Genomic DNA, 25,667 nt, shown 5'->3' on the forward strand with positions numbered 1-25,667 from the left:
TTTTCTATTCTTATGCCTTAAGAATTCTTGATAGGGTCGCAACAACATGGGCAGAACTAGAGGGTATTATACTAAGTGAAATTAAAGACAAATATCACTCCCACTCATATGTGGGATTTAAGATACAAAACAGATGAACAGAAGGGAAGGGAAGCAAAAGTAATGTGAAAACAGGGAGGGGGACGATACATAAGAGACTCTTAAATATAAAGAACAAACTGAGGGTTGCTGGAGGGGTCCTGGGTGGGGGGACAGGCTAGATGGGCAAGGGGCATTAAAGGAGGACATTTGTTGCGATGAGCACTGGGTGTTATACGTAGGGGATGAATCGCTGTATTCTACTTCTAAAATCATTATTGCACTATATGCTAACTAACTTGGATGCAAATTAAAAAAAAAAAAAAAAAGAATTCTTGAAAGGGTATCCTTAGCATCAAATATCATCCCTTCTACTTCCTAGAACTGATTTTGATATTAAGTTGGCTGTCAAGTGGCTGTCTTAACAGCTATTTCACTCTTGAAATAATATTTTTAGATTGTAGGAGATAGCATTGTGCAAAAAAAAGTATTATTTTAAAAGAGCTCTATTATGTTATATGTGGGATCAAGCTTTCATTGAGATGTATATACAAAATACTAAGTAATTTGCATACGTTTGCCTTGTTCCAACAATTATGATGAGAGCAGGACCACAGCCCTTCCTCATCCTTACTCACTCACTTATTTTTAAGTAAGCTCTACACCCAACATGGGGCCTGAACCCATGACTCCAAGATCAAGAGCTGTGTGCTCTACTGACTGAACCAGCCAGGCGCCCCTCTACCTTTTACACTCCCACCTCATCCCACCTAGCACAAAGCTATGCACACAAAGGGCACATAACACAAATTTGTACCGAACAGAACAATTCCTATCAAAATTCCATTAAATAGCAGGTATCCTGTATTTTTAAAAATACAACTCAATATACAAATAATTTCTTAAGAACAATGCCATGGCAAAAACTGTTATACCTTTGAAACCTTAACTCTGACTTATAATTCCCTTCTCTATGAAATAAAATTACGTTATGTTCTAATATGCATTAAAAATTAGAAAATTATAATCTGATTACAGATGTTTCTACTGCAATTAAGTTTTAAATTCAAGTGTTTAATACCTAAGCTTTTGACTGTCTTCAGCAATTTCAAAAACTTAATACAAATGATCAAAAATTTGTATAAACACAGATTTTACGAAAAGTGTACCTGGGCTGGGAGGAAGGAAGGAATCTCCTACCACTCCTGGGATGTATGTTTAGACACAAAATGGAATGCATTTAGACCCAAAAGTATTTAAGAAAGCAGAAAGTACCTATGTTTGGATGATTTAAAATCTTCATTATTCTTACTTCTCTGAAGAGCTAAAAAACAAACACATAATCCCCCAACACAGGTTATTAAACATTCTATTCCACTGTTGTAATACAAATTTAAATCTCTTAGATAACTGATCCATTGCTAACGTTCAACAGTCCACATCTAACACTAGTATGAGAGTCCAGGGTAGCTATAAATGCTTCAGTTTTATCTCCTGAAAAAGCAGAAGTCCCAGAGGAGGATGATATAACAATCTGCATTATATTTTGCTATCCTGAACACATGAGACCATTTAGGCAAGAACAGTCTGTGATGAAACTTAGTCTGATTCAGTATCTACCCAGGGGCAGATATTGCAAATCCATACATGTACAGTCCTAAAGACCTACATCACAAGTGTATTCGACTGATAATTCCAAGTAATTCTACAAGAAGACTGTGAACAAACCCACTTTGGGAAATCCTTGTTGGAGAAGGCAGGTAATTTAGCATGGAAGTTGTGGCAGACTGTGACCCTAGTGATCCTACTGAGCCCTGTCTCGCATGTTCACGCTTTTGTATGGGCTGTGTGACCTGCTCTGGCTCTGGCCTGTGGGACAGTACCAAATTTGAAGAAAAGGCTGGATAAGCGGTTGAATATCAGGGCTTGCTCTCTTGGAATGATGTTGGCATGAAATGAAGAGGCCAGTCCAGCCTCTTTAAGGACGAAAGGCTGTATGTAGGAAAAGAGCCACTGCTCCAACAGAGGACAGCCCCATCAACTTGTCAACCGAATGCTGCCATACAAGTGAACCCAGCAGATGACATAACAAAAACCACCCAGGCAAGCCGAGAGCTGTCCAGCCATCACGAAGAATAAGGAGAAATATTAACCTGTCGTATACACATGTGCTGTAAATTCAGAAGAGGGGCACAGTGTACGGCCTCGGCTAGTGTCAGAAGATCTCAGAAAGTAACAATTCTAGAGACCATCTTATTCCACCCTCTTGCAAACAGGTGGAAACCAGGAAAGGGGAGGAAAAGATCTCCGAAGGTCCTGCTCTCTTTCTGTAGGGAACTGGGCTACTAGAAGCAGGTCTCCCAACACCCAGTATCCATAACCTATGAGAGGCATGGGCTGAGCAGAACTTGGGAAGGAGGAGCAGCTGACTATGTGGAAAGGAATCTGGGGAGAAATCACAGGGGTCTTACCGCACTTGCCCTGCCCACCACATCTAATCTAGAATTGAATCGGCACCTAACAGCTAGGAGCATGGAGATGGGCATGGATGTATCTGACCTATAAACCGAGCTCAGAGCCTAAAAACACGGGGTCAGAAGAGTAAGATTCCTTTCCTGAAGGCTGGGTCATCTCTAAAGGCACTTTTCTCTCCAACACAAATCTCTCCTGTTGCTGCTGTGGTCATTCTCACATTTTATGTTCTGAGATGAGAAGTAACTACCCTGACTACCACTCAGGCTTGAGTTTGTAGTTTCCCTCTGTCAAGCCAACATAGAAATCCTGTTTTCCAATCCATTATAGTTGAATTTGTAGCATATAATCTGAAACTCCCAGTTATTTCCACAACTGCTAAATTAGAAGAGCTCCAAGTTAGATACAAAGCCAAAACAAGTTAGGACACTGCATTTCGAATGAAACCCAGGCTTGCTCCTCCCACCTCAGCTCCAGCCACCCCAACTCCTGTGACTCCTCTCAGGTAGGAGAGCATACAAAGCTCCTTCCTTCCTTAGAGTCTCTTCTTTCTGTCCTTGAAGTCTCAGGCAGATCCTCTGTAAACCTCACCTGAGAAGATCTTTGTTTTACATCATAGCGGTCTGTTTGCTTCCTCATTACAATGTCTTTCAAGTGTAAGGACACACTTTTGGTGGACCTGTGGGGAGGGGGCACATCAGTGTCCTTTCACTACTGTACTTGAGACCAAGCCTGGCACACAGCACTCCTCTGGCACACGTACTGACCACCAAGCAGTGTGGTTTCATAGTTCTGCTGGCAGGAGGGCAGGTCAAATGAAGGTGATCAGTTTTAAATCCCTACTGGCAGTGCAGCACTGAAACAAAGTACTCAGGGCCAAGGAGCAGGAAAAGATGATGCAGTATTCCAGGAGCCCAAGGGAGGCAAGAGCTCACTTTAGTAACCAGACTTGTGCAGGACTTAACAAGAGGTCTACAGCAGAAAATGAGCTCAGTGTGCTGTGGACACATGAGGAAAGATATGGCGTGACCAATTAAGACTATTTAAGGGGGTGCCTGGGTGGCTCAGTGGGTTGAGCGTCTGACTTCAGCTCGGGTCATGATCTGATGGTCTGTGAGTTTGAGCCCCGTATCGGGCTCTGTGCTGACAGCTCAGAGCCTGGAGCCTGCTTTGGATTCTGTGTCTCCCTCTCTCTCTGCCTCTCCCCAACTCATGCTCTCTCTCAAAAATAAATAAAACTTGAAAAAAAAATTAAAAAAAAAAAAAAAGACTATTTAAGGAAGACCAAGGGATCCATCTGGCAGAACAGTGCATTTCCGAGCATGGTTTTCAGGTCACCTGCATCAGAATCATAAGGATATGCAAACTGCAGGTCCCTGGGCCCTACCTCTCGCTAGATCAGAAATGGGACTGAGAATCGTACTTAAACAAACAAACATTTTTTTTACGTTATTTTTGAGACAGAGAAAGTGTGAGTGAGCAGGGGAGGGACAGAGAGAGAGGAAGAGAGTGAATCCCAACCAAGCAGGCTCAGAGCCTCAAACTCACTGGGATCATGATCTGAGCCAAAACCAAGAGTTGGACACTCAACCCTGAGCCACCCAGGTGCCCCCCACCCTCTTTGAGAGAGAGAGAGAGAGAGAGAGAGAGAGAGAGAGAGAGAGAGAGAGAGAGAATGAATGAATGAATCTTGAGTGGGCATGGAGTCTGATGTGGGGCTCGATCCCAGGATCCTGGGATCATGGCCTGAGCTGAAACCAAGAGTTGGATGCTCAACCGACTGAGCTACCCAGGCACCCTGAGAATCTTTCTTTCAATAAGCATCCCAGGCATGGTGGTTTTAAAATTCTTTTTTTAAAGATATATTTTTTAATTCTAAAATTTGTGGTGTCCACAAATTCTTTGATAATCCTCCCTGCAAAAGATAGAACATTAATATCCTTGCCTTTGAGTGAGGGGTATACTTAGTGACCTGCTTTGAATGAACTGAGTAAGGCAGAAGTGATGGTGGGGGGCATTCAGAGATTGACCAGGTCCTGAAAGGCACATGGCACCCTCCAGGTCTCAGATCACTTGCTTGTGTGTCACGAGGACGTTCAACCCTCCGATGGACAGACCCAGATGGCAAGGTGCTGAGGCCTCATGCCCATGGCCTGTGAGGAAATGCAGCCCCTAGACAAAGCCAGGTGAGAGGGCTCCTCTGGAAGCAGAGCTGAGAGCCCCAGTCAAGTCTGCAGATGCCTGTAGCTGTGGCTCCGACCAAAACTCCCCAGGAGCCCCTGGGACAGAACTACCCCCTTAAGTCACTCCCTAACACAAGACTCGCAGAAACTGTGAGATAACAAATGGCTTCATTTAAGTTGCTAAGTGTTGGAGTGATTTGTTGGAGAGCAGTAGGCGACTAATCTACTACAGACAACCCATGACTTACAGCAGAGGGTATGCCGAGGGAAGCGCTGTGAAACCCAGAGGAAAGGTGAATGGGGCCCGACAGAGGGATGGGTAGTACAGCATTCTTTTAAAAGTTTTGTTATTATACTGAAATCTTGCCATTTGCAACTACGTGGATGGAACTAGAGGGCATTATGCTAAGCGAAATTAGAAAAAGACAAATATCATATGACTTCACTCATATGAAGACTTTAAGATACAAAACAGATGAACATAAGGGAAGGGAAGCAAAAATAATATAAAAACAAGGGGGGGGGGTGCCTGGGTGGCTCAGTCGGTTAAGCCTCCGACTTCAGCCAGGTCACGATCTCGCGGTCCGTGAGTTCGAGCCCCGCGTCGGGCTCTGGGCTGACGGCTCAGAGCCTGGAGCCTGCTTCCGATTCTGTGTCTCCCTCTCTCTCTGCTCCTCCCCCGTTCATGCTCTGTCTCTCTCTCTGTCTCAAAAATAAACAAACGTTAAAAAAAAAATTAAAACAAAAACAAAAACAAAAACAAGGAGGGGGACAAAACAGAAGAGACTCCTAAACACAGAGAACAAACAGAGGGTTGCTGGAAGGGTGGGGGGATGGGCTAAATGGGTAAAGGGCATTGAGGAAGACACTTGTTGGGATGAGCACTGGGAGTTATACATAGGGGATGAATCACTGAAATCTACTCCTGAAATCATTATTGCACCATGTGCTAACTAACTTGGATGTAAATTATAAAAAATAAATAGATTATAGAAAGAAAAAAAAGTTTTATTATAAAAGGACACTTGAAGAGAAATCACCTATTTCTACCATATTAATTTACTGTATTTCTCTATGTTCCTTTTCAATCTTATGCAGAGGCTAGTTGTAAAAAAAACAAAATGAAAAAACCACTGAAATGGATAAAGTGACTAATCTGCATCCTCCTAACATCTCCATGTCCTCTAGGAACTGGTCACCCAGGAGAACAAACATGTTCGAAGGCAAAGATTCAGGATCCTGGTGATCAGAATACCAAGGACACCAAATATACAGCACCAGAGAGTAAAGAAATGTCCCAACAGCCAGGACCTGGGACGTCCGGAAATGATCTTTGGAAAAAGACAATTTACCAAGTAATGTAAAATGAAGTGAGAACATAAAAAAAGAGCTTGAAGGGTGGGGAGGAAGGGGTCATATAAAACTGGGGTCAAGGCTCGCCTCTCCAGATACACAGGTACGAGACAGGAGGAACAGGCTGTAACGTGGACGGCCTGTGCTTTTCATGGCAGCTGAGTGACAGGCTGAACGACAACTTAGGTGGTAGAAATCATGAAGCAAACATAATGACCACCTTCTTCTTTAATAGAAAACAGCCGTATTGTAAATCTAAGATTCACGAGTAATTATTAGCAGTCTCGGATAAAGAGAAGGAGACACAGTCAAGAAACATCCAGAGGGTAAAGGAGTCAGAGGCCAAGGGGACGCTGACACCTCGGGTGCCACTCTGAGACAGAGAAGATGTGATGGTCTGAGCCACAGCACAGCAGGGCAGACTGAGCTGGTTTCGGACAAGCAGTGCGAGGGGTGCTGGAGGCCAGTGCAAACACAGCATAGTATGTGTGTCCGGACCTCAAGAAAAAATTCTGGGCTAGAGATAAACTCTGTAGAATTACCAGCATAGAGATGTCATCCTTGGAATGACGCAACACTGCCTAATTGTGCAGAATGAAAAGACAGAGACACCGAAAAGCAAACATTTCAAAGAGCTGGGGTCCACAACAGAGACTCAAGGCAGCCAGAGACCATGAGATCCGGACACCGGGGTCTAATGCCTACCACAGACCTACACGCGGGGCCGGGAATCTATTGACCAACAGCATAGCATACCAGGTCCTGGGGCATCTCAAGGGTGCTTTAGGAAGGGAAGACGGAAAGGTGATATACCTGCTCTTCCTCTTCACTGTGCAGGAATCTCTGTTCCTCTGTTTTACTACGCTGCTCCCTGCAGCTTTGCTCAACGAAAGGATAAATCAAAGCCTCTCTCAGATAAAACCAAGGGAGAGAGGCTGGCAAAAACCCACAGAGTTTAATGAAGAAGAAATTGTGAAGAAAATGCATTGGTGTGAAAAAGGAAAAATACAGGTCTTCGCTTTTCTGTACACGGAATATCTCTGGAAGGACAAACAGAAACTGATGCTACTGGTTGTCCCAGGAGCAGGATCAGGGTGACTGGAAGTCAAGGGCTGAATGAAGACCATTCCTTCTATACTTTTTTCTGTCCTTTGAACTTTGAATCACATAACTGTATTTAATCTCCCTTCCCCCAATTAATCTGATTTTTAAGAAAAAAGGTTGAGAATGAACAAAGCTTTTTGTTTTTTGTTTTAGCTAAAAGGGGAATTCTTAAAAAAGACAAGGTAGCTGGAAATTGCTGTGTTTTGATCTCTGGTAACAAGAAGAGCAAATCCTATTCCTTCTCACCATGTGGGTGGGAGGCTGCTGGTGGGTGAAAGGCAAGCGAGTCTTCTAGGGAGAGTCTCTGAAGTCAAGTAAATGTGACAGCCAGTGCCATAAGGCAAAATTTAAGACAGGCAGAGATTCCAGTTGCTCTGAGAACCACCCTGACATTAAATGTCTTGAAATAAAGAACAGAATAGGAAAGTTAACAGATGATAGGGAAATAAGGTAATTAGCAGCATTATTAAAGACCATCTAACAACACTAGCCAAAAGCAATGACCTCTCCTACCCAGGAAGAGATGTCTAGAGATGTGGGGATATGACACGTCTGGGTGTATTACAATGCATTTAACTAGGATTTTACTGACGTCACGTAGGTTGCTAATAAATTTATGCTATTATAACATTAAACTGAACATCCTTGTGCAGTAGTGCCCCGCCCCTCGGCCTTATCTGCAGTTTCAGTTCCCTATGATCAACCTCAGTCCAAAAGCAGATGATGCTCCTTCTGATGTATAGTTAAAAGGTCGGGAGTAGCTGAACGCTGTCATATGCCTACATCACTCACCTCACTTCATCTCATCACTAGGCATTTTATTATCTCACATCATCACAAGAGAAGAAGGGGAAGTACAGTACAGTAAGATGTTTTGAGAGAGACCACATTCATAGAACTTTACTACAGTACATTGTTATTATTCTACTTTATTAGTCATTATTGCTACTCTTACTATGCCTAATTTGTAAATTCAACTTTATCATAGGTGTGTGTGTGTACAGGAAAAACGTAGTATATGCAAGTTTGGTACTATCCATAGTTTCAGATAGGGAGTCTTGGAACGTGCCCCTCTTGGATAGGAGGGGACTATTGTATATACATTCTTGTACACTTATGCAAATATACTGGCAAGGTAGAGTCTTAGAAAGCGAATGGGGGCCAAAGGGCATACACACTTTTTTTTTTTTTAAGATTTTATTTTTTAAAGTAATCTCTATAACCCAGCGTGGGGCTCAAACTCAAAACCTCAAGATCAAGAGTCACATGTTCTACCAGCCAGACACCCCCAAAGGGCATGCATACCTTTAAAGCTTTGTTAGTGCTATATTACTAGATTGAAATACATTACACTCTTGTCAACAATATGCGGTTTCCTATTTCTCTACACTCTTGTCAACACTATGCATCACTAGTTTTTTTTGCAGATCTGAGTGATGAGAAAATGGTTGAACATTTTTACTTGAATACTGACCATCTGTCCTATTAATTACTTAAGTATATCTTTCGATTATTTTCCACAGATTATATACTCCTGTTCACTGATTTGCATGACCTTTTATGGAGTTAAGGAAGTAAGACCTGTGTCTGCCAAGGCAGGCACTGTTGGTGACTTATCCAAACTCATCCCTGCCCTCTTCTGTTTGCCTCTCTTCTCTGTGAAGTTCCCAAAAGCAATCCTTTCAACTTTTTTAGCTATTTCACCTACTGTTTACCTACTTATTTCTAAAAAGCCAGAATGTAATGCTTCCTTAATTTTCCATTTCAGACGTTTTCTTGTAGCTACCTACTATAGCAAGCATTTTCAACTCTGGCCATTTGCTGCCTTACTTCTAAATAGCCTGCTTGCACTGCTGTTCACGGATTTGTTTAGCCCCTCCCCAACCCCATTATCTACTGAATTTAAATAGGCTACATACTCAGTGTGGAACTCAATGTGGGGCCTGAACTCATGACCTTGAGATCAAGACCTGATCTGAGGTCAAGAGTTAGATGCTCAACTGTTTGAGCCAGCTAGGTGCCCCTTTACTGATTTCTTAATATGGGCAGTGAAGACTTCACTCTCTTATGTCCTCCCGCCACGGTATGTCCCTTCCCTCCTTCTTCCTAATCAGTTATGATAGCATTTGGCTAAATCATTCAGTTTACGTTATATAAATATTTACATGGATGGAATGCATTTCCATCTTTTTTATTTATTTTTGGTTTTCTTGGAGCCAATAACTTCCTTGGTAATTTTGTTCACCTAAGTTTTTTTGTTTAAGTTTATTAAATAAATAATTTTGAGAGAAAGAGAGGGAGAGAGAAAATCCCAAGCAGGCTCCATGCCATCAGCATGAAGTCCAATGCAGAACTCAATCCCATGAACCATGAGATCATGACCTGAGCCGAATCAGGTCAGATGCTGAACCAACCAAGCCATCCAGGTGTCCCTGTTTACTTAAGTTTTCTATGTATCCCTCACTTTACTAATTCACCCTTAAACTCTGTGACAGAGGTGTAAATCTTTCAAAATACTTTCACAGTTAAGTAATTTTTTTTCCTCATAGATATTCATATTTTGAAGGCCTCTGTCCTGTTCTCAAGGCCCACTCTGTTGGATTTCCTGTTCTGGATCCTACACTTGTCTCTTTCTTGGTATTCTCTCTTGTTGTGGTTCCTAAGTGAGGGTAAGTATATCCCACCAATAGTTCCCAAGTGAGGGTAAGTAAATGGTTAATTTTAAGACCTTGCATGCCCCAGAATATTTGATTCTGTCTTCACATGTGATTGACAGTTTGGCTGGGTAAAGAATTATATATTAGATTTTTCTTGGGGCTCCTGGGTGGCTCAGTCACCAACTTCAGCTCAGGTCATGAGCTCAGAGCTTGGAGCCTGGTTGGGAGTCTGTGTCTCCCTCTCTCTCTGCCCCTCCCCTGCTCACACTGTCTCTCTCTCTCCCTCTCAAAAAAAACATTAAAAAAACCCAATAGATTAGATTTTTCTCCCAGAAAAGTTTCCCCTCAACTTTAAAAGGTGTTTTTTGAAAAGATGTTTATTTATTTTGAGAGACAGAGACAGAGCTTGGGCAGGGGAGGGGCAGAGAGAGAGGGAGAGAGAGAATCCCAAGCAGACTCCATGCTCAGTGTGGAGCCTGACTTGGGGATTGATTTCACGAACTGGGAGATCATGACCTGAGCAGAGATCAAGAATCGGACCCTTAACAGACTGAGCCACTAGATGCCCCCTCAGCTTCAATGACATATAATTAACATGTGACACAGTGAAAGTTTAAGGTATAAAATGTAATGATCTGAAACACCTATATTTTGTGAAATCTTTACCAAAATGAAGTCAGTTAACACACCCTTCGCCTCACGTAATTACCATTTCATTGTTGTCATGGTGGTGCTACGTCCACAGCAGCGTCGAATATACAACACGGTATTGTTAACGCCAAACACCGTGCTATACGTGAGATCCCTGGACACTAACCATCTTTAGAACCGGGGAAGTTTTTTTTTTTTTAGTTTATTTATTTATTTTGAGAGAGACAGAGACAGCGCAAGTGGGGGTGGGGCAGAGAGAGAGAGAGAGAGAGAGAGAGAGAGAGAGAGAGAGAATCCCAAGCAGGCTCCACACCGTCCGTGCAGAGTCCAACTCGGGGCTTGAACTCACGAAACGGAGAGATCACCACCTGAGCTGAAACCGAGAGTCGGATGCTTCACTGACTGAGCCATCCAGGCGCCCCATAACAGGAAGTTGTATCCTTTGTATCCACCTGTCCCCATTTCCCCCATCCCCCACTGCCTACCCTCTGCTTCTAGGAGTTCGGTTTTTTAAGATTCTACATAGAAGTGAGAACATACAATATTTGTCTTTTTCCATCTCGCTTGTTTAACTTAACATAATGCCCTTGAGATCCATCCACGTTGCCTCAAACAGCAAGATTTCCTTTCTCGTGGCTGAATGATATTCCTGCATGAGTGTGTGTGTGTGTGTGTGTGTGTGTGTGTGTGTGATCTCACATCTTCTTTATCCATCTGTTTTGTATGTTAATGTCTTTGGCTAGTGAAGGTGAGATAGCTCTTTGAGTCGGTGACTTCATTTCCTATGGATGTGCACCCAGAAGGGAGACTGCCAGATCTCCTGTTAATTGTTTGAAGACTCTTCATACTGTTTTCCACAGCAGCTGCAACAGTTTGCATTCCCACCAATGAAGAGTGCCCGAGGGTCTCACTTCTCCACAACCCGGCCAGCATTTATCCCTTTCTGGCGACAGCCATTCTAACAGATACAAGGTGAGAAAGAGCTCATTGTGGTTTTGATTTGCATTTTCCTGATGATGAGTGAGGTTGAGCACCTTTTCATGGACTTACTGGCTATTCCAATGTCTTCACTGAAAAAAGGTAGGTTTTTGCCCATTTTAATCAGATCATTCGGGTTTTTTGTTTTTACTATTGAATTGCAGAAGTTCCTTATCTATTTTAGATATTAATTCTTTACCAGATATATGGCTTGCAAATATTTTCTCCTATTCTGTGGGTTCCCTTTTCATTTTGTTGACTGTTTCTTTTCCTGAACTTCTCCACTAGTTGATTTTTGCTTTTGTTGCTTGTGCTTTTGGTGTCATGCCCAAAAAATCATTGCCAAAGCTAACGTCCAAGAGCTTTTCCCTATGTTTTCTTCTAGGAGCTTTATGGTTCAGGTCTTCCGTTTAAGTTCTTCATCCATTTTGAATTAATTTTTGTCAGTGGTGTAAGACAGGGGTCCAATTTCAATCTTTGCCTGTGAATATCCAGTTCGCTCAGAATTTTAAAGGCCTCACTCCATTATCTTCCAGCTCACAACAATGCAGAATAGTGTGATGCCATTTGGTACAATTCTGTTTGTGACCTAATTTTTCCTCTTCATTCTCCTTAACCTTGATGTATTTAAATCTTAATGGTACCAGAGATTTAATATCTGTGCTGCATTAGCATTCATTAGATATACTGTGGGCCTTTAGTCATTTTGCACTGGGCACCAAGCCTCTCAATCTGGAAGTTCAGATTACACGGTTCTGGGAAACTACCTTTTGCCGTTCCTTGATAACTTCCTCTCCTATCGTCAGTTCTTTTTATCACTCCTCTTAATCACAAACTACACCTCCTGGATAGATACTTCAATTTAAAAAAAAATTTTTTTAATGTTTATTTTTTTGAGAGAGACAAAGACAGAATGCAAGTGGGTTGGGGCAGAGAAAGAGGGAGACACAGAAGCAGAAGCAGGCTCCAGGCTCTGAGCTGTCAGCATAGAGCCCGACACGGGGCTTGAACCTACGAGCTGTGAGATCGTGACCTGAGCCGAAGTTGGACACTCAACCGACTGAGCCCCCCAGGCACCCCCAGATACTTCAATTTTATACCATATCTTCCTTCATTCTCAAAGTCTTTGAATTTTTATGTTACTTTTTGAGAAATTTCTTTGACTTTATTTTCCAACCCTTTTATTGACTTCCTTCCCAATACCATAAATTACCCTTCCTCAATGGTCCTTTTTCAATGCATCATGTTCTTTCACAAATATAATGATTGTTATTGTACTCTCTTTCTCTTTTAAATCTTTGAAAACACAAATTATAGTTTTTCATTTCTTTTAAGTAGTCTAGTTTACTCTTCCAGTTTTTCTTTTTCATTCCTGTTTGTTTTAGTCTCTGGTTATTCTCAAGTATCTGGAGATTTCTGGTTGTCCTTCTATATTTCCATATTTAAGAGAGGCACCTCTCAAAAATTCTCTCAAAGATAAATAAATAAACATTAAAAAGAGGGGCGAGTGCCTGGGTGGCTCAGTCGGTTAAGCATCCGACGTAGGCTCAGGTTGTGATCTCACAGTTCGCAAGTTTGAGTGCTGTGCTGACAGCTTGGAGCCTGATTTGGATTCTGTCACCCTCTCTCTTTCTGCCCCTTCTCCATGCTCTCTCTCTCTCTCTCAAAAATAAACATTAAAAAAAAAAAAAAAAGAGAGAGAGCCCCAAAACTCTGGAATAAGTGTTACGTATATGAGGGCTGGACCACAAGATGACTGGGCAGAGATTAAAGAGCTTCAGTAGAAAATACTCAAATGTCTGTATCTGTATTTTCTTTTCTTTCTTTTTCTTTTTCTTTTTTTTAAGGGGGGTAGGGGCAGAGAGACACAGAGAGAGACAATCCTAAGCAGGCTTGGCACTATCAGCACAGAGCCCAATGTAGGGCTCTAAACCACAAGCCTTGAGATCATGACCTGAGCCAAAATCAAGAATCGGATGCTTAACAGAATGAGCCGTCCAGGTGCCCCGTATCTATATTTTCTTGAAGTCAATTTTTCCAGAAAAGAAATCTCCTATTTCCTTTTCAGGCAATATACAAGGGGCTAACAAAGTTCTGGGAAGTGAGCAAAGAGGGTGGGCCCCTGTTTGAGGTATGGGGTCCCCAGTCTAGAAGCTCTTAGATTCACCCTCTTCAGAAAACTGCCCAATATCTACAAGGGCAGAGAAGGGGAAGATGCCTAACTGGGCGGGCTGCAGAAGGTGGCATAGGGCCCTGGCACAAATTTTCGGCCAGTCTTTCCGTTTCCAGTTCTACTTGTAACTCCACCCACAAAAGGAGTCAGAACTTATTTCTCAGCGTTCTGAATCCTGTGGCATGACTCAGCATGATGCTTTTTGCTACCAGTCTCTATCTACCTCCACCCTTAACTCCTGCTGGTAGGGGCTTGGTTTCAGCTCAGTCAGGGTTGCTGAATCTATTAAACATCACACACACACAACACACACATGGGCGCATGCCACCTGGCAAAACTAGGTTCAATTCTTTGTCAGCTAGTCTTCTATTCTGTCACTTCTTTTTTTAATTCCTTCACCACTATTTAGTAAATGGGGGGAGGGAGCAAAGATAAATATACTAATGTTTAATTCTAAGTCCTATATGCTAATACTTTTAATTTCTGGTTTTTGAATAGATGTGATATTGAACTGTAGTTTTCTTCCCTTTTTCCAATGCATTTCGATAGTGTTTCTAAATTTGAGAAAAGAATTAGTAATTTCCAGGGCCCCTGGGTGGCACAGTCAGTTAAGCATCTGATTTCGGTTCAGGTCATGATCTCACAGTTTGTGAGTTTGAGCCCTGCATTGGGTGAGGTTGAGCCCCACTTCAGGCTCCACACTCTCTCTGCCCCTGGCGGGATCTCTCTCTCCTTCTTTCTCTCTCCCTTCCCCTGTCTCTGCCCCTCATGGGATTCTCTCTTTCGCCCTCTTTGCCCCATGATCACTTGTGCTCTCCCTCAAAAGTTTAAAAAAAGAAAAAAAGTTAGGAAGTTCCCCTTCTTTCTTAAGTTCTGAAATAGCTGGAGAGAAATGGTACTATCTATTCACTGAAGGTTTGAAAGAAGTCAAACATGAAATCCTAGGTTTGGCAATTTGAGGCGTGCATCTGGCCTTTTTACCACTTTCTCAATTACTTCTATAGTTACTGGTGCAGATAGATTCTTTCCTAGAGTTAATTTTGGTAACTTATGTTTTCCTAGAACACTATCCATTTCTTAGGTTGGTTCTAATTTATTTACACAAAAGGTTCCCTTGTAATAATTTTAATTCTTCTCTATCTAGTCTTTTCCATGCCCTTCATTCCATACTTGGTATTTTCTCTCCCTTTCCCCCACTAAGTTCCCTAAGGTAATGAGGTGGTTTATCTTTTTATTGCCTCCCTTTTCATCCCCCCTCAAAAATAACAACAAAAACCAAAGCGTTAGATTTCTCTTTTCTTCTGTTTCTCAAATTCGTGAATTCCTGCCTTTATTAGTTCCTTACATTATTATTAATACTTCCCAAGATTTTGTTCCCTCTTCTTAGTTTAATATTTAATGTATTCATAGTCATTCTTTCTTGTTTAATAAAGTGTTTAAAGCTACAAATTTTTGGGGCGCCTGGGTGGCTCAGTCGGTTAAGCGTCCGACTTCGGCTCAGGTCATGATCTCGCGGTCCGTGGGTTCGAGCCCCGCGTTGGGCTCTGTGCTAACAGCTCAGAGCCTGGAGCCTGTTTCAGATTCTGTGTCTCCCTCTTTCTCTGACCCTCCCCTGTTCATGCTCTCTGTCTCAAAAATAAATAAATTTAAAAAAAAAATTTTTTTTTAAATAAAAATAAAAAAATAAAGCTACAAATTTTCTTGAGCATCAAAAACAGTATTCTTTAGGTTCTGATATGTAGCTTATTAGTGTTAATACGTCTAGATATATTCCAATTTTGGTTTGCATTTTATTTTATTTTATTTTATTTTTTTTAAATTTTTTTAACGTTTATTTATTTTTGAGACAAAGAGAGACAGAGCATGAATGGGGGAGGGTCAGAGAGAGAGGGAGACACAGAATCTGAAACAGGCTTCAGGCTCCGAGCTGTCAGCACAGAGCCCGACGCGGGGCTCGAACTCACAGACCGCGAGATCATGACCTGAGCCGAAGTCGGCCGCCCAACCGACTGAGCCACCCAGGCGCCCCTGGTTTGCATTTTAATAAATGACCTATGAATTCTGTGTTTTAAGTTCCACATGTTTGTACTTTTGTTTATTTCTATTTTTATTGGTTTCTATTTTTACTGCTCTTCATTCAGAAAATGTAGTCTGCAGGGTCGCCTGGCTGGCTCAGTTGGTAGAACACGTGACTCCTGATCTCTGGGTCATGAGTTCAAGCCCCACGTTGGGCATGGAGCCTATTTAAAATTTAAAAAAAAAGAGAGAGAGAGAGAGAGAGAAAATGTAGGCTGGAAAGATCTATTAGGCTTATTAATCATATTAACAGAAGCACTGCTTACAGTTGTGCAAGTTATGTATCGTGCAACTCTGAAGAAATCACTTACCTTGTAGTCATCATAGATTTTGACAGCTATTACAATAATTTCCTGGCACATAGTTATAACATATCCTAAGAAATGGGTGCGTTAAAAAAAAACTCCACAAAGTTATAATATAGGCTAATATACTGAGATCTGTATCTTTTTTCTCATACTTAATGTGTTATGCATGGCCTGAGAGACATAAGTCTCCTTTGTCACTCATGTGTTCCTGTTAATTTATAGCTCGGATTTTACCTCTCAGCTACTTTGGGGTTCTATTTATTATGTGCCACTAAACTAATAATATTAAAAATATGAAAATAAATTTAAAACAACTGCCTTTACAACAACAATTGCTAAGTGACTCAGAGTAACCACTTCAGAAGAACAAAGAGTGTGTGTACCAGGTGTGTGCAGGCATGGAAACTGCACTGCACATCAGTAGGGAGAGGAGGCACTAGGGGGTAAGTTGAAGCACATACCAGAAAACATGAAATTGGATCCCTACGCCACAATACACACAACTTCCAGATGGATTAGAGATTATAAAAACTTTAAGACAATAGAGAAATACCTTTATGGTCATAGGTATGGAAGAATTTCTTTTTTAATTTATTTTTGAGAGAGAGAGAGAGAGAGAGAGAGAATGTGCACGTGAGGGGGGGTGGGCAGAGAGGGAGACAGAATCCCAAGCAGGCTCCACGCTGTCAGCACACAGATCATGACCTGAGCCAAAACCAGGAGTTGGATGCTCAACCAACTGAGCCACCCAGGAGCCCCTGAAAGAATTTCTTAAAAAAGACACAAAACCCACAAACCTTTTAAGAGTGATCAGTTCAGGTGCATTAAAATTAAGAACCTCTGCTTTTCATCAAAAGACAACATCAAGACAATAGAAAGATAACTGGAGGAAGACATCTGCCATGTATGTTAGTATCCAGAATAATCTCCTAAAATGATTAAGAAAAAATTCCACTTGAAACTGAATGAAAGATGCAAAGAGGCACTTCACAGAAGCAACAAAAACTAGTAACAATATGAAAAGATATGACTTCCTCAGAAATGTTATTTTTATATCCACCAGATTGGCAAGAATTTAAAAATCAGACAAATTCAGATTTTGATGAGGATGTGATGTTACCTGTACTGTCTCCTATATGTTACTGGTGGGAATGCCAATTAAACAACTGCTCTGGAAACCATTTGGCCAGCTCCAATAAACAGACCCTGTGAACCAATAATTCTACCACTGGAGATATATTTATCATTAAGAAACTGTCGCACAAGTATACCAGGACAACTCATAGCAACAGTATTTGTTATTACAAATAGCTAAGAGCAACTCAAATGTCTCTGAACCAGAGAATGGATATATAATTCATGGTGTATGCATGTAAAATAATTCTATATAATCATGAAAATAAGCACAGTAGAGAAAGTGATTGTGAGTTAAATATTTCAACATGGAACACAATTTGGACAAAAGAAAGCAAACAGAAAGATACATAAAATGTGATTACATTTATATAGTATTTTAAAACTTTACAACACTTTGGAAAAGATAAAAAAATAAAACCTTTACAACTATTTTGATGAGGGAATCCACATATGGCAAAATTATAAAGACAACCAAGAAAACAACACAAAAATTCTTGTCAGTGGTTACCTGGTAGGTGGGAAAAGATAAAGAGGAGTAAGTTTGAGAGGGCCACAGTGGGAATGATTTATAGGTACTGACGATGATCTGTTTCTTGAGGTAAAAGGGTGTTCATTTCCTATAATGTTTACACTGTAAACATCTAACATTATTTTCTTCTTTAAAAAAAATTTAATGTTCATTAATTTTTGAGAGAGAGAGAGACAGACAGACAGACAGACAGAGCATGAGGCGGGGAGAGGCAGGGAGAGAAGGAGACACAGGCTCCCAAGCAGGGTTCAGGCTCTGAGCTGTCAGCACAGAGCCCGACACAGGGCTCAAACTCACCGAGCCGAAGTTGGATGCTTAAGGATACTTAACTGACTAAGCCACCCAGGCGCCCTTTTTCTTCTTTTTTTAATGTTTATTTTTGAGAGAGAGAGGCAGAGAGAGGAGGAGACAGAGGATCCAACTCAACCTCCGTGTTGACAGCAGAGAGCTTCAAAAGTGGGGCTCAAACTCACAAACCATGAGATCATGACCTGGGCTCAAGTTGGCAGTTAACCAACTGAGCCACCCAGGTGCCCGACATCTAACATTTCCTTGTGTAAAGCATTGAATGAAAATTAACTGAATTTTAAATAATTGCTTAGATTTAGCTGGTTAATAAAATTAAGCAGTTTTTAAAAATTTAAAATAAGAGCAGCAGCAATGTGGATTTTTAGGATTATATATTTCTAAGACAAAGATTCTCCTACTCCCAAAACCCCAGGTTCTGGTGGTCAAGATTCCTGGAATCAGGGTACTATGAGAAAATATTAACTCAGTTTAAAATAAATTTGGTAATTAATAAAGAACAGATTTCACTGGGCATCTACCGTATGCAAGCTGAACTTCAGTATGCTCCTTTGCTGTCCTTCCCATATGGAAGGTGCTGGGCCTGATTCCTTCCAAAGGGACATGGTGGAAAAAGACTATCTGAAGTTAGAGCTTTAGGTTCTAACACCAGTGCAGTTGCTTCCTCATTGGATGACTGAATAAGCTACAGAATGTTAGAAAACTTCAGCCTGCTCATCTGCAAAATATAGATAAAAATAGCTATGTCACGGGTCTGACGTGAGAAACAGGCAATGTGTGATGTAGGTGGTGTGCACAGTCATTAAAAATCTGATCTCTGGAGCATGATACCTGGCCCTAGCCTGGCTCTAGCAATGACCAGGTCTAGGTGACGTGACCTTCCTGGGACTCTGGTACCCACCCAGTTAAAGGAGCTGGATATGTGGGAGGCTTGGAATAGTACCTGGCACATGACAAACAGTATGGGGTTGTGACTCTGGCTGCTACTGTTACTGTTATGATTCTTTCCCAAAGGCCTAATTTGTGCCCAATTTTCAATTTTCTATAAATGGGTCCATGTTATGCTCTAAGTTTAACCTATTTAAAATATTTTGCTCTTGAGTGACTTTTCTAAAATAACATAATGAATCATGGGTACATTTGTATAATTATAATTGGTATAATTTATAAAAATAAATCATATATTCTTAATTCACAATCTACTTTAAATATCAAGCTGCATTATTTCCTGCCAAAGCATAAATAAGGCTGGCAATAAATTAAAAAGTTCCTCCTTTGCAACTTCATGGATGGAACTAGAGGGTATTATGCTAAGTGAAATTCGTCAGAGAAAGACAAATATGAGTTCACTTATATGAGAACTTTAAGATACAAAACAGATGAACATAAGGAAAGGGAAGCAAAAATAATATAAAAACAGAGAGGGGAACAAACATAAGAGACTCTTAAATATGGAGAGCAAACAGAGGGTTACTGGAGGGGTTGTGGGAGGGGGGATGGGCTAAATGGGTAAGGGGCACTAAGGAATCTACTCCTGAAATCATTGTTGCACTATATGCTAACTAACTCGGTAAATTAAAAAAAAAAAGTTCCCCCTCAAGGAGTGACAACATGGAAGCTGTATTTTCCTACATTTTTTTTAAAGTTTATTTATCTCTTTTGCAAGCAAGAGACAGAGACAGAGACAGAGACAGAGACAGAGACAGAGACAGAGAGAGAGAACGCACGAGCCAGCGGGAGAGGGGCAGGGAGATACAATCCCAAGCAGGCTCCAAGGAGAGCCCAATGTGGGGCTCAAACTCATAAACTGTGAGATCATGAAGTGAGCCAAAAACGAAGAGCGGGATGCTTAACTGACTGAGCCACCCAGGCGCCCCTTTTCTTGCATTTCTACTAGCTTTTGAAATGAAAACACATACATAAAATTTTTTTTGTCATTTTAGAGAGAGAGCGTGTGTACATGTGCAGGGGAGGGAAGGAGGGGGGAGGGAAGGAGCGGGGAGAGAGGAAGTGGGGGCTCTGGGAGGGAGGGAGAGGGGGAGAGAGGGGGAGAGAGGGGGGGGGAGAGAGAGAGAGAGAGAGAGAGAGAGAGAGAGAGAGAGAGAGAGGAATCTCAAGCAGGCTCCATGCCCAACACAGAGACCAATGTGTGACTTGATCCCAGGACCTTGGGATCATGACCTGAGCCGAAATCAAGAGTCCAACACCTAATCGACTGAGCCACCCAGTCTCATATTTTGAATATATATAATCAAGAAGGGTTGTAGATTTCATTTACCATACTCTGGTTTGCTTTAGTTTAACCAGACTCATTATACTGATCTGGATGCAGACACTGTACTGTAAGTAACAGGACTTTTGTAACTACTTTTGTTAACGGCTTGAACTGCGAGTTTGCTACAAGTCAATCCGGAAAGAAGCGGTATTAAGAAAGGAAAGGATAACAGAGCTGTTCAATGAAAAAGATTCCCAAAAAGACTTGTGTTTCACCTGATGGAAAAGGGGAAGGAAGGAAGTCCAGAGATTGGATATGGAAGCATTCCCAGGAAAAGAGGTGGAGAGAAGGAGGAAATACTGGCACTGGCAGTACAGCAGTGTCTAAGACTTAGAACACTGAGGGAGAGGTCATCTTTAAAACAGGTGACCTTGTGGAAGATAGGAGAAATTAAGAACTTAGAGGGGAACCAAATGACGTCCAGAGGCCATTCTCACCTGGGCTGTGCACTCTGGGATCCTCCTCTTTGCCCCAGGCCTATCAAATCAGAATTGGTGGGGGGAGGGCTGTTCTGAAGGAAACATGGGCTTTTTTCTTTTTTAACTCCACAGATGATTCTAGTGCACAGCAAGCGGTGGAAATTACTGGTTTAAGGAGGCTGAAGCAAAAGTGACCCAAACAACCCAGTGGTGGTAACAGTAAAAGTAATTGCACCGCACCCCACATGAAAAGCATGAACTGGTTCTCTCTCCGCCTTCAAAGTATACAGTTCTCTGATTTGTCCCACAACTAACATTCTCTGGGATGCCAAAAAGGCCACTACTGTCACAGAGCTCTGAGCATTAGCAGTGACTCCAAAACAAACAGCAGCTTTAAAAAGAAAACAGGCTGGGGCGCCTGGGTGGCGCAGTCGGTTAAGCGTCCGACTTCAGCCAGGTCACGATCTCGCGGTCCGGGAGTTCGAGCCCCGCGTCGGGCTCTGGGCTGATGGCTCAGAGCCTGGAGCCTGTTTCCGATTCTGTGTCTCCCTCTCTCTCTGCCCCTCCCCCGTTCATGCTCTGTCTCTCTCTGTCCCACAAATAAATAAACGTTGAAAAAAAAAAATAAAAAGAAAAAGAAAACAGGCTGAGGAGCCTGGGTGGCTCAGTCGGTTAAGTGTCTGGCTTCAGCTCAGGTTCTGATCTCATGGTTTGTGAGTTCAAGCCCCATGTCAGCCTCTGTGCTGACAGTGTGGAGCTTGGAACCTGCTTCGGATTCTGTGTCTCCCCCTCTCTCTGTCTCTCCCTTGCTCACACTCTCTCTTTCTCTCTCTCTCTCGCTCTCTCAAAAATAAATAAATGTTAAAAAAGAAAAGAAAATAGGCTGAGTGGGTGTTAAGTAGGATTTCCCCACAAACACCCTCATAAAAGGAATCTATAGCCAATAATATTTTAATAAACCTTAGGCAACCTACTGTATATTTTGCATATACTTGAACTTAATGCCTTTTTTCCTTCATTATTTTTTACCAATTTTTTTTTTTTTTTTTTTAAAGCACAGGGATTTCCCTTTCTCTCCTACTAAAAGTCTGGATTGAAGAATGGTACTTGAATCTTACTCAAAAAATGCTTTGTTCCTGAGTCAGCAGGATCAACTAAGGGATGGATGCCCCACTGAAGGCCTGTCATATATTTTACCTGGATGAAGACATCCTTACCCAGTTTATGCAGCACGAAACTAGAAGTGACAGCTAATACAGAGGACTCACTATTCAAAAATACCTCAACAGACTGGAATTGTGGCAGAAAACCAATAAATGAACTTTAGCAGGAATCAAATTCAGGTAAGGGAAAAAAAAATCAGGGGTGCTTGGGTGGCGCAGTGGGTTAAGCTTCTGACTCTTGATCTTGAGTCCACATCAGGCTCTGCTCTAATGGTGTGGAGCCTGCTTGGGATTCTGTCTCTCCTCTGTGCCCCTCCTTCGCCTGTGTATAAGTGCTCTTTCTCAAAATGAATAAATAAACATTAAAAAAAAAAAAAAAACCAGTTGTAGGAATCAGATAAACTAGGCCTATGTTGAGGGCAATTACTGCAGCTGGCCCAAGAGGCTGAGTATTGACTTTGGTGAAGGGACCAAGAAGACTCACTCAAAACAGCTGGCTATGTTTGCAGTGGTAGAATGACCCTCCACAGCTCCATATGGCAAAAGAGAGAACAGTGTTGTAGATGTTTCTAGAAGACAGATGCTAGTGCCAACTAAGGGGAAAAATTAACTAGAGCCATCCAGCATGAACGAGACAGTATAGGGAAGTGTGCCTCTGTCCCTAGATGTGTTAAAACTGGCTAACTAACCAGATACCATAAATACATATTTTAAACAATTCTTTCATTGCATGTTATAAATCTCTTACTTTTAATTAAGTGGTTCCAGTTTAAGAAAAAGGAATTACTTCAATCGATTATGGCAGAGTATGGTGACAACTAAGTTTCTGCCACCGAGAAGAATATTTCTAACATAACAAAATATTAGAAGAACCCAAGGGAAGGATGGAGAGTCACTGAAAAGTTTTTTTTTTTAATTTTTTTTTTGTAACGTTTATTTTTGAGATAGAGAGAGACAGAGCATGAATGGGGGAGGGTCAGAAAGTGGGAGACACAGAATCCAAAACAGGCTCCAGGCTCTGAGCTGTCAGCACAGAACCCGACGTGGGGCTCGAACTCACGGACCGCGAGATCATGACCTGAGCCGAAGTCGGCCGCCCAACCGACTGAGCCACCCAGGCGCCCCAAGAGTCACTGAAAAGTTTACTGCACACAGATGACTGTTCCTTACAAGAGCCAGGCACCAAGGGCTCTGGTGGGGCCCAATGTGAGCTCTGGTGCATCTTCCTGCACTCAGCTCAGGGCCCTGCACCACCCTGCACACACACAGCTCTCTGCAGCCTGAAAGTGCACCGCGTCCTGGGCTGTGCACGCAGTCTTGCCAACAATGAGTGAGGGTCCCCAGAACACGATGGGACTGCGAAGGTCTTTCCATCTTTTTTACTTGGCAAAAAAATACTTAGATCCTTCGAACCTAGGTAAAATTTTACTGCAAATCACACGGGTTCACCCAGAGTCCACTGCACTTATCTGACCCATCAGAGACATCACAGAGCTTGGTTCAGGAGGTCACGATGTATCTTTCTTTCTTCCTTCCTTTCCTCCCTTTCTCTCTCTCTTTCTTTCTTTCTTTTTTAATGTTTATTAATTTTTGAGAGAGAGAGTGAGCACATGCAGGAGAGGGGCAGAAAGAGAGGGAAAAAGGATCTGAAGCGGGCTCTGTGCTGACAGCAGAGAGCCCAATGTGGGGCTCAAACCCAAGAACTGCGAGATCATGACCTTAACTGAAGTCACATGCTTAACAACTGAGCCACACAGGGGCCCTGGATACGATGTTTCTTAAGAGAATTAGTAAAAGGCCACCCCTATTTTTCATTTGAAATCTACAGGTTCTTGAAATACTATTTCCTCAGCCTGTGTTTTAAAATGTAGGCTACTCAGATATGGTGAGCCAAGACATCAGGACAAGCACTGAAAGGAGGCCATGCAGGGCCACATGGGGAAGCACCAGGGTCAGTCAGGATGTAGAAGGAGCAAGAGGGAATCATGGGAAAGAGTCTTCATCTTGGTTTCCACAGGAAAGGAATGCCCAGGCAGGGTAACAGACTGGGGACTGGCTTGTCTGAACCATTTCAGGAGGCTCTCGGGTACAAATACAGTTTCTAATTATCTGGCACCTAGCCCTAGGATGATTAGGGCAGAGGAACTCCTGGAGTTTAGGAGCCAGATAAAGGTGATGGTTCTGAGTACTGAGCTCTGGATTAATTCGTTTGCATATGAACAGTACACTCACAAGGGAGCAGTCTATTTCTAGGAATCAGCTGCCCTGGGAGGGACAGTCTATGACAGGTCAACATAGCCCCAAGTGCAGGAGCATCAAGAAAACAGAAAATAAGCATCTGGGGGGCTCAGTGGGTTAAGCATCCAACTCTTGATTACGGCTCAGGTCAAGATCTCATGGTTCCTGGGCTCCGGCCTGCATCGGTCTCTGCACTGACAGGGCCAAGTCTGTTTGGGATTCTCTCTCTCTCTCCCTCTTTCTCTCTGCCCCTTCCCCATTCTATCAATAAACAAACAAACAAACAAACAAACAAACAAACAACTTTAAAAAGGGGGGGGAAGAAAACAGAAAATAAGAAAATATAGTTAATCCACCTCACTTTATTTTCTTCAAAACACTGACATGACGTTATATATTTATTTGCTGCTGCTCCCCTACTAGGATGTCAACTCCACTGAAGCGGAAACTTCACTTGGTTCACTGTTGTATCCACACTGCTTACAACAGTGTCTGGCATACAGTAGGTATTTAATAATGTTTGTTGAATGAATGAGTGAATAAATGAACAAACCTGCATAAAAACCTGGCTTATGCAATGTTTGGAAGGAGAAGTGGAGTAAAGGCCTACTTTTTTTTTTTTTTTTAACATTTATTTATTCTTGGGGGAGAGAGAGAGAGAGAGAGAGAGAGAGGCAGAGTGCAACTGGGGGAGGGGCAAAGAAAGAGGAAGACAGAATCTGAAGCAAGCTCCAGGCTCCGAGCTGTCAACACAGAGCCTGACATGGGGCTTGAACTCACGAACCATGAGATCATGACCTGAGCTTACGGCTTAACCGACTGAGCCACCCAGGTGTCCCTTGGCCTACTTCTTTTACGTACTTGAAATATTCCTCCAAACTTTAAACTATTAACTTCTCTATTGCTACTACAAAGGAAAGTCTCAGGTTAGTCCCAGTCCAAATTTTCACAAATCCTGAATTAGGGAAATTTACTAATCACAGTAAGGGGGCACAATGGAGCAGAAAGAGCCTCTATTTGGAAGCCAGACCAGGATTTCCATCTTTACCCACCACTTACTAGCTGGAGAACTGAACTATCTCCACTTCCTAGAGTCAGTATCCCTCACTGGAAAATCAACAGAGTATGAAAATGAAAACATACCTATCAGACTAGCTAATGTGAAAAAGTTCAACACTTCTATGTATAAGAACACGGGAGGCACAGGCTCTAGTGCCTAATGACAATGAATCCCCACAAAACTAACACTCAAAGGTGACCATAGGACACTGCTTACCAAAATGTTCTATTATCTTAACAGTGGCAAACACATTTTCATTCAGTGTTCACTAATGTGTGACTTAAAGCTAACCACACCTGCCATGGAAGGACTGCCCAAGTACCCATCAATTATTACTTAAGGGACTTTGGGCAGGTTTCTTAATCATTCTGGCCTCTCTTTCCTGAATAACAGAACTTACCTTATGAAGTTGCAAAGAGTGAAATGAATGCTACAGACTGAAATGTGTTCCCCAAGATTTGTATGTTGAAGCCCTAACCCACAATGTGATGGTATTCAGAGCTGGGC

At 42.1% G+C, this 25,667-nt stretch overlaps 1 protein-coding gene and 1 long non-coding RNA gene across 7 annotated transcripts in view; both read right to left on the bottom strand.

The window, feature by feature from the left end:
• The window catches only part of MARK3 (microtubule affinity regulating kinase 3), a 113,663-nt gene that overhangs the window by 41,309 nt on the left and 46,687 nt on the right, over positions 1-25,667 (bottom strand). For 5 of the 6 annotated variants that reach the window (XM_047080022.1, XM_047080019.1, XM_047080017.1 and 2 more), the window contains exon 4: positions 1,354-1,402. In XM_047080022.1, the coding sequence (XP_046935978.1) occupies positions 1,354-1,402 (49 nt within the window). Of the gene's footprint in view, positions 1-1,353; positions 1,403-3,141; positions 3,230-25,667 lie in introns of all 6 variants that reach the window. The other variant, XM_047080021.1, reaches the window with a different exon arrangement.
• On the bottom strand, positions 15,739-19,314 carry LOC124512493 (uncharacterized). Its single transcript, XR_006962117.1, has 2 exons — positions 18,527-19,314; positions 15,739-15,889 (listed from the first exon to the last, which is right to left on the bottom strand). It is a non-coding gene; the product is annotated as an uncharacterized LOC124512493 (long non-coding RNA).

The sequence above is a fragment of the Lynx rufus genome, unplaced genomic scaffold (genome assembly GCF_022079265.1).
Source record: "Lynx rufus isolate CCGP_SWC_20201006 ecotype Redwood Valley unplaced genomic scaffold, mLynRuf1.p SCAF_17, whole genome shotgun sequence".
Classification (NCBI taxonomy): domain Eukaryota; kingdom Metazoa; phylum Chordata; class Mammalia; order Carnivora; family Felidae; genus Lynx; species Lynx rufus.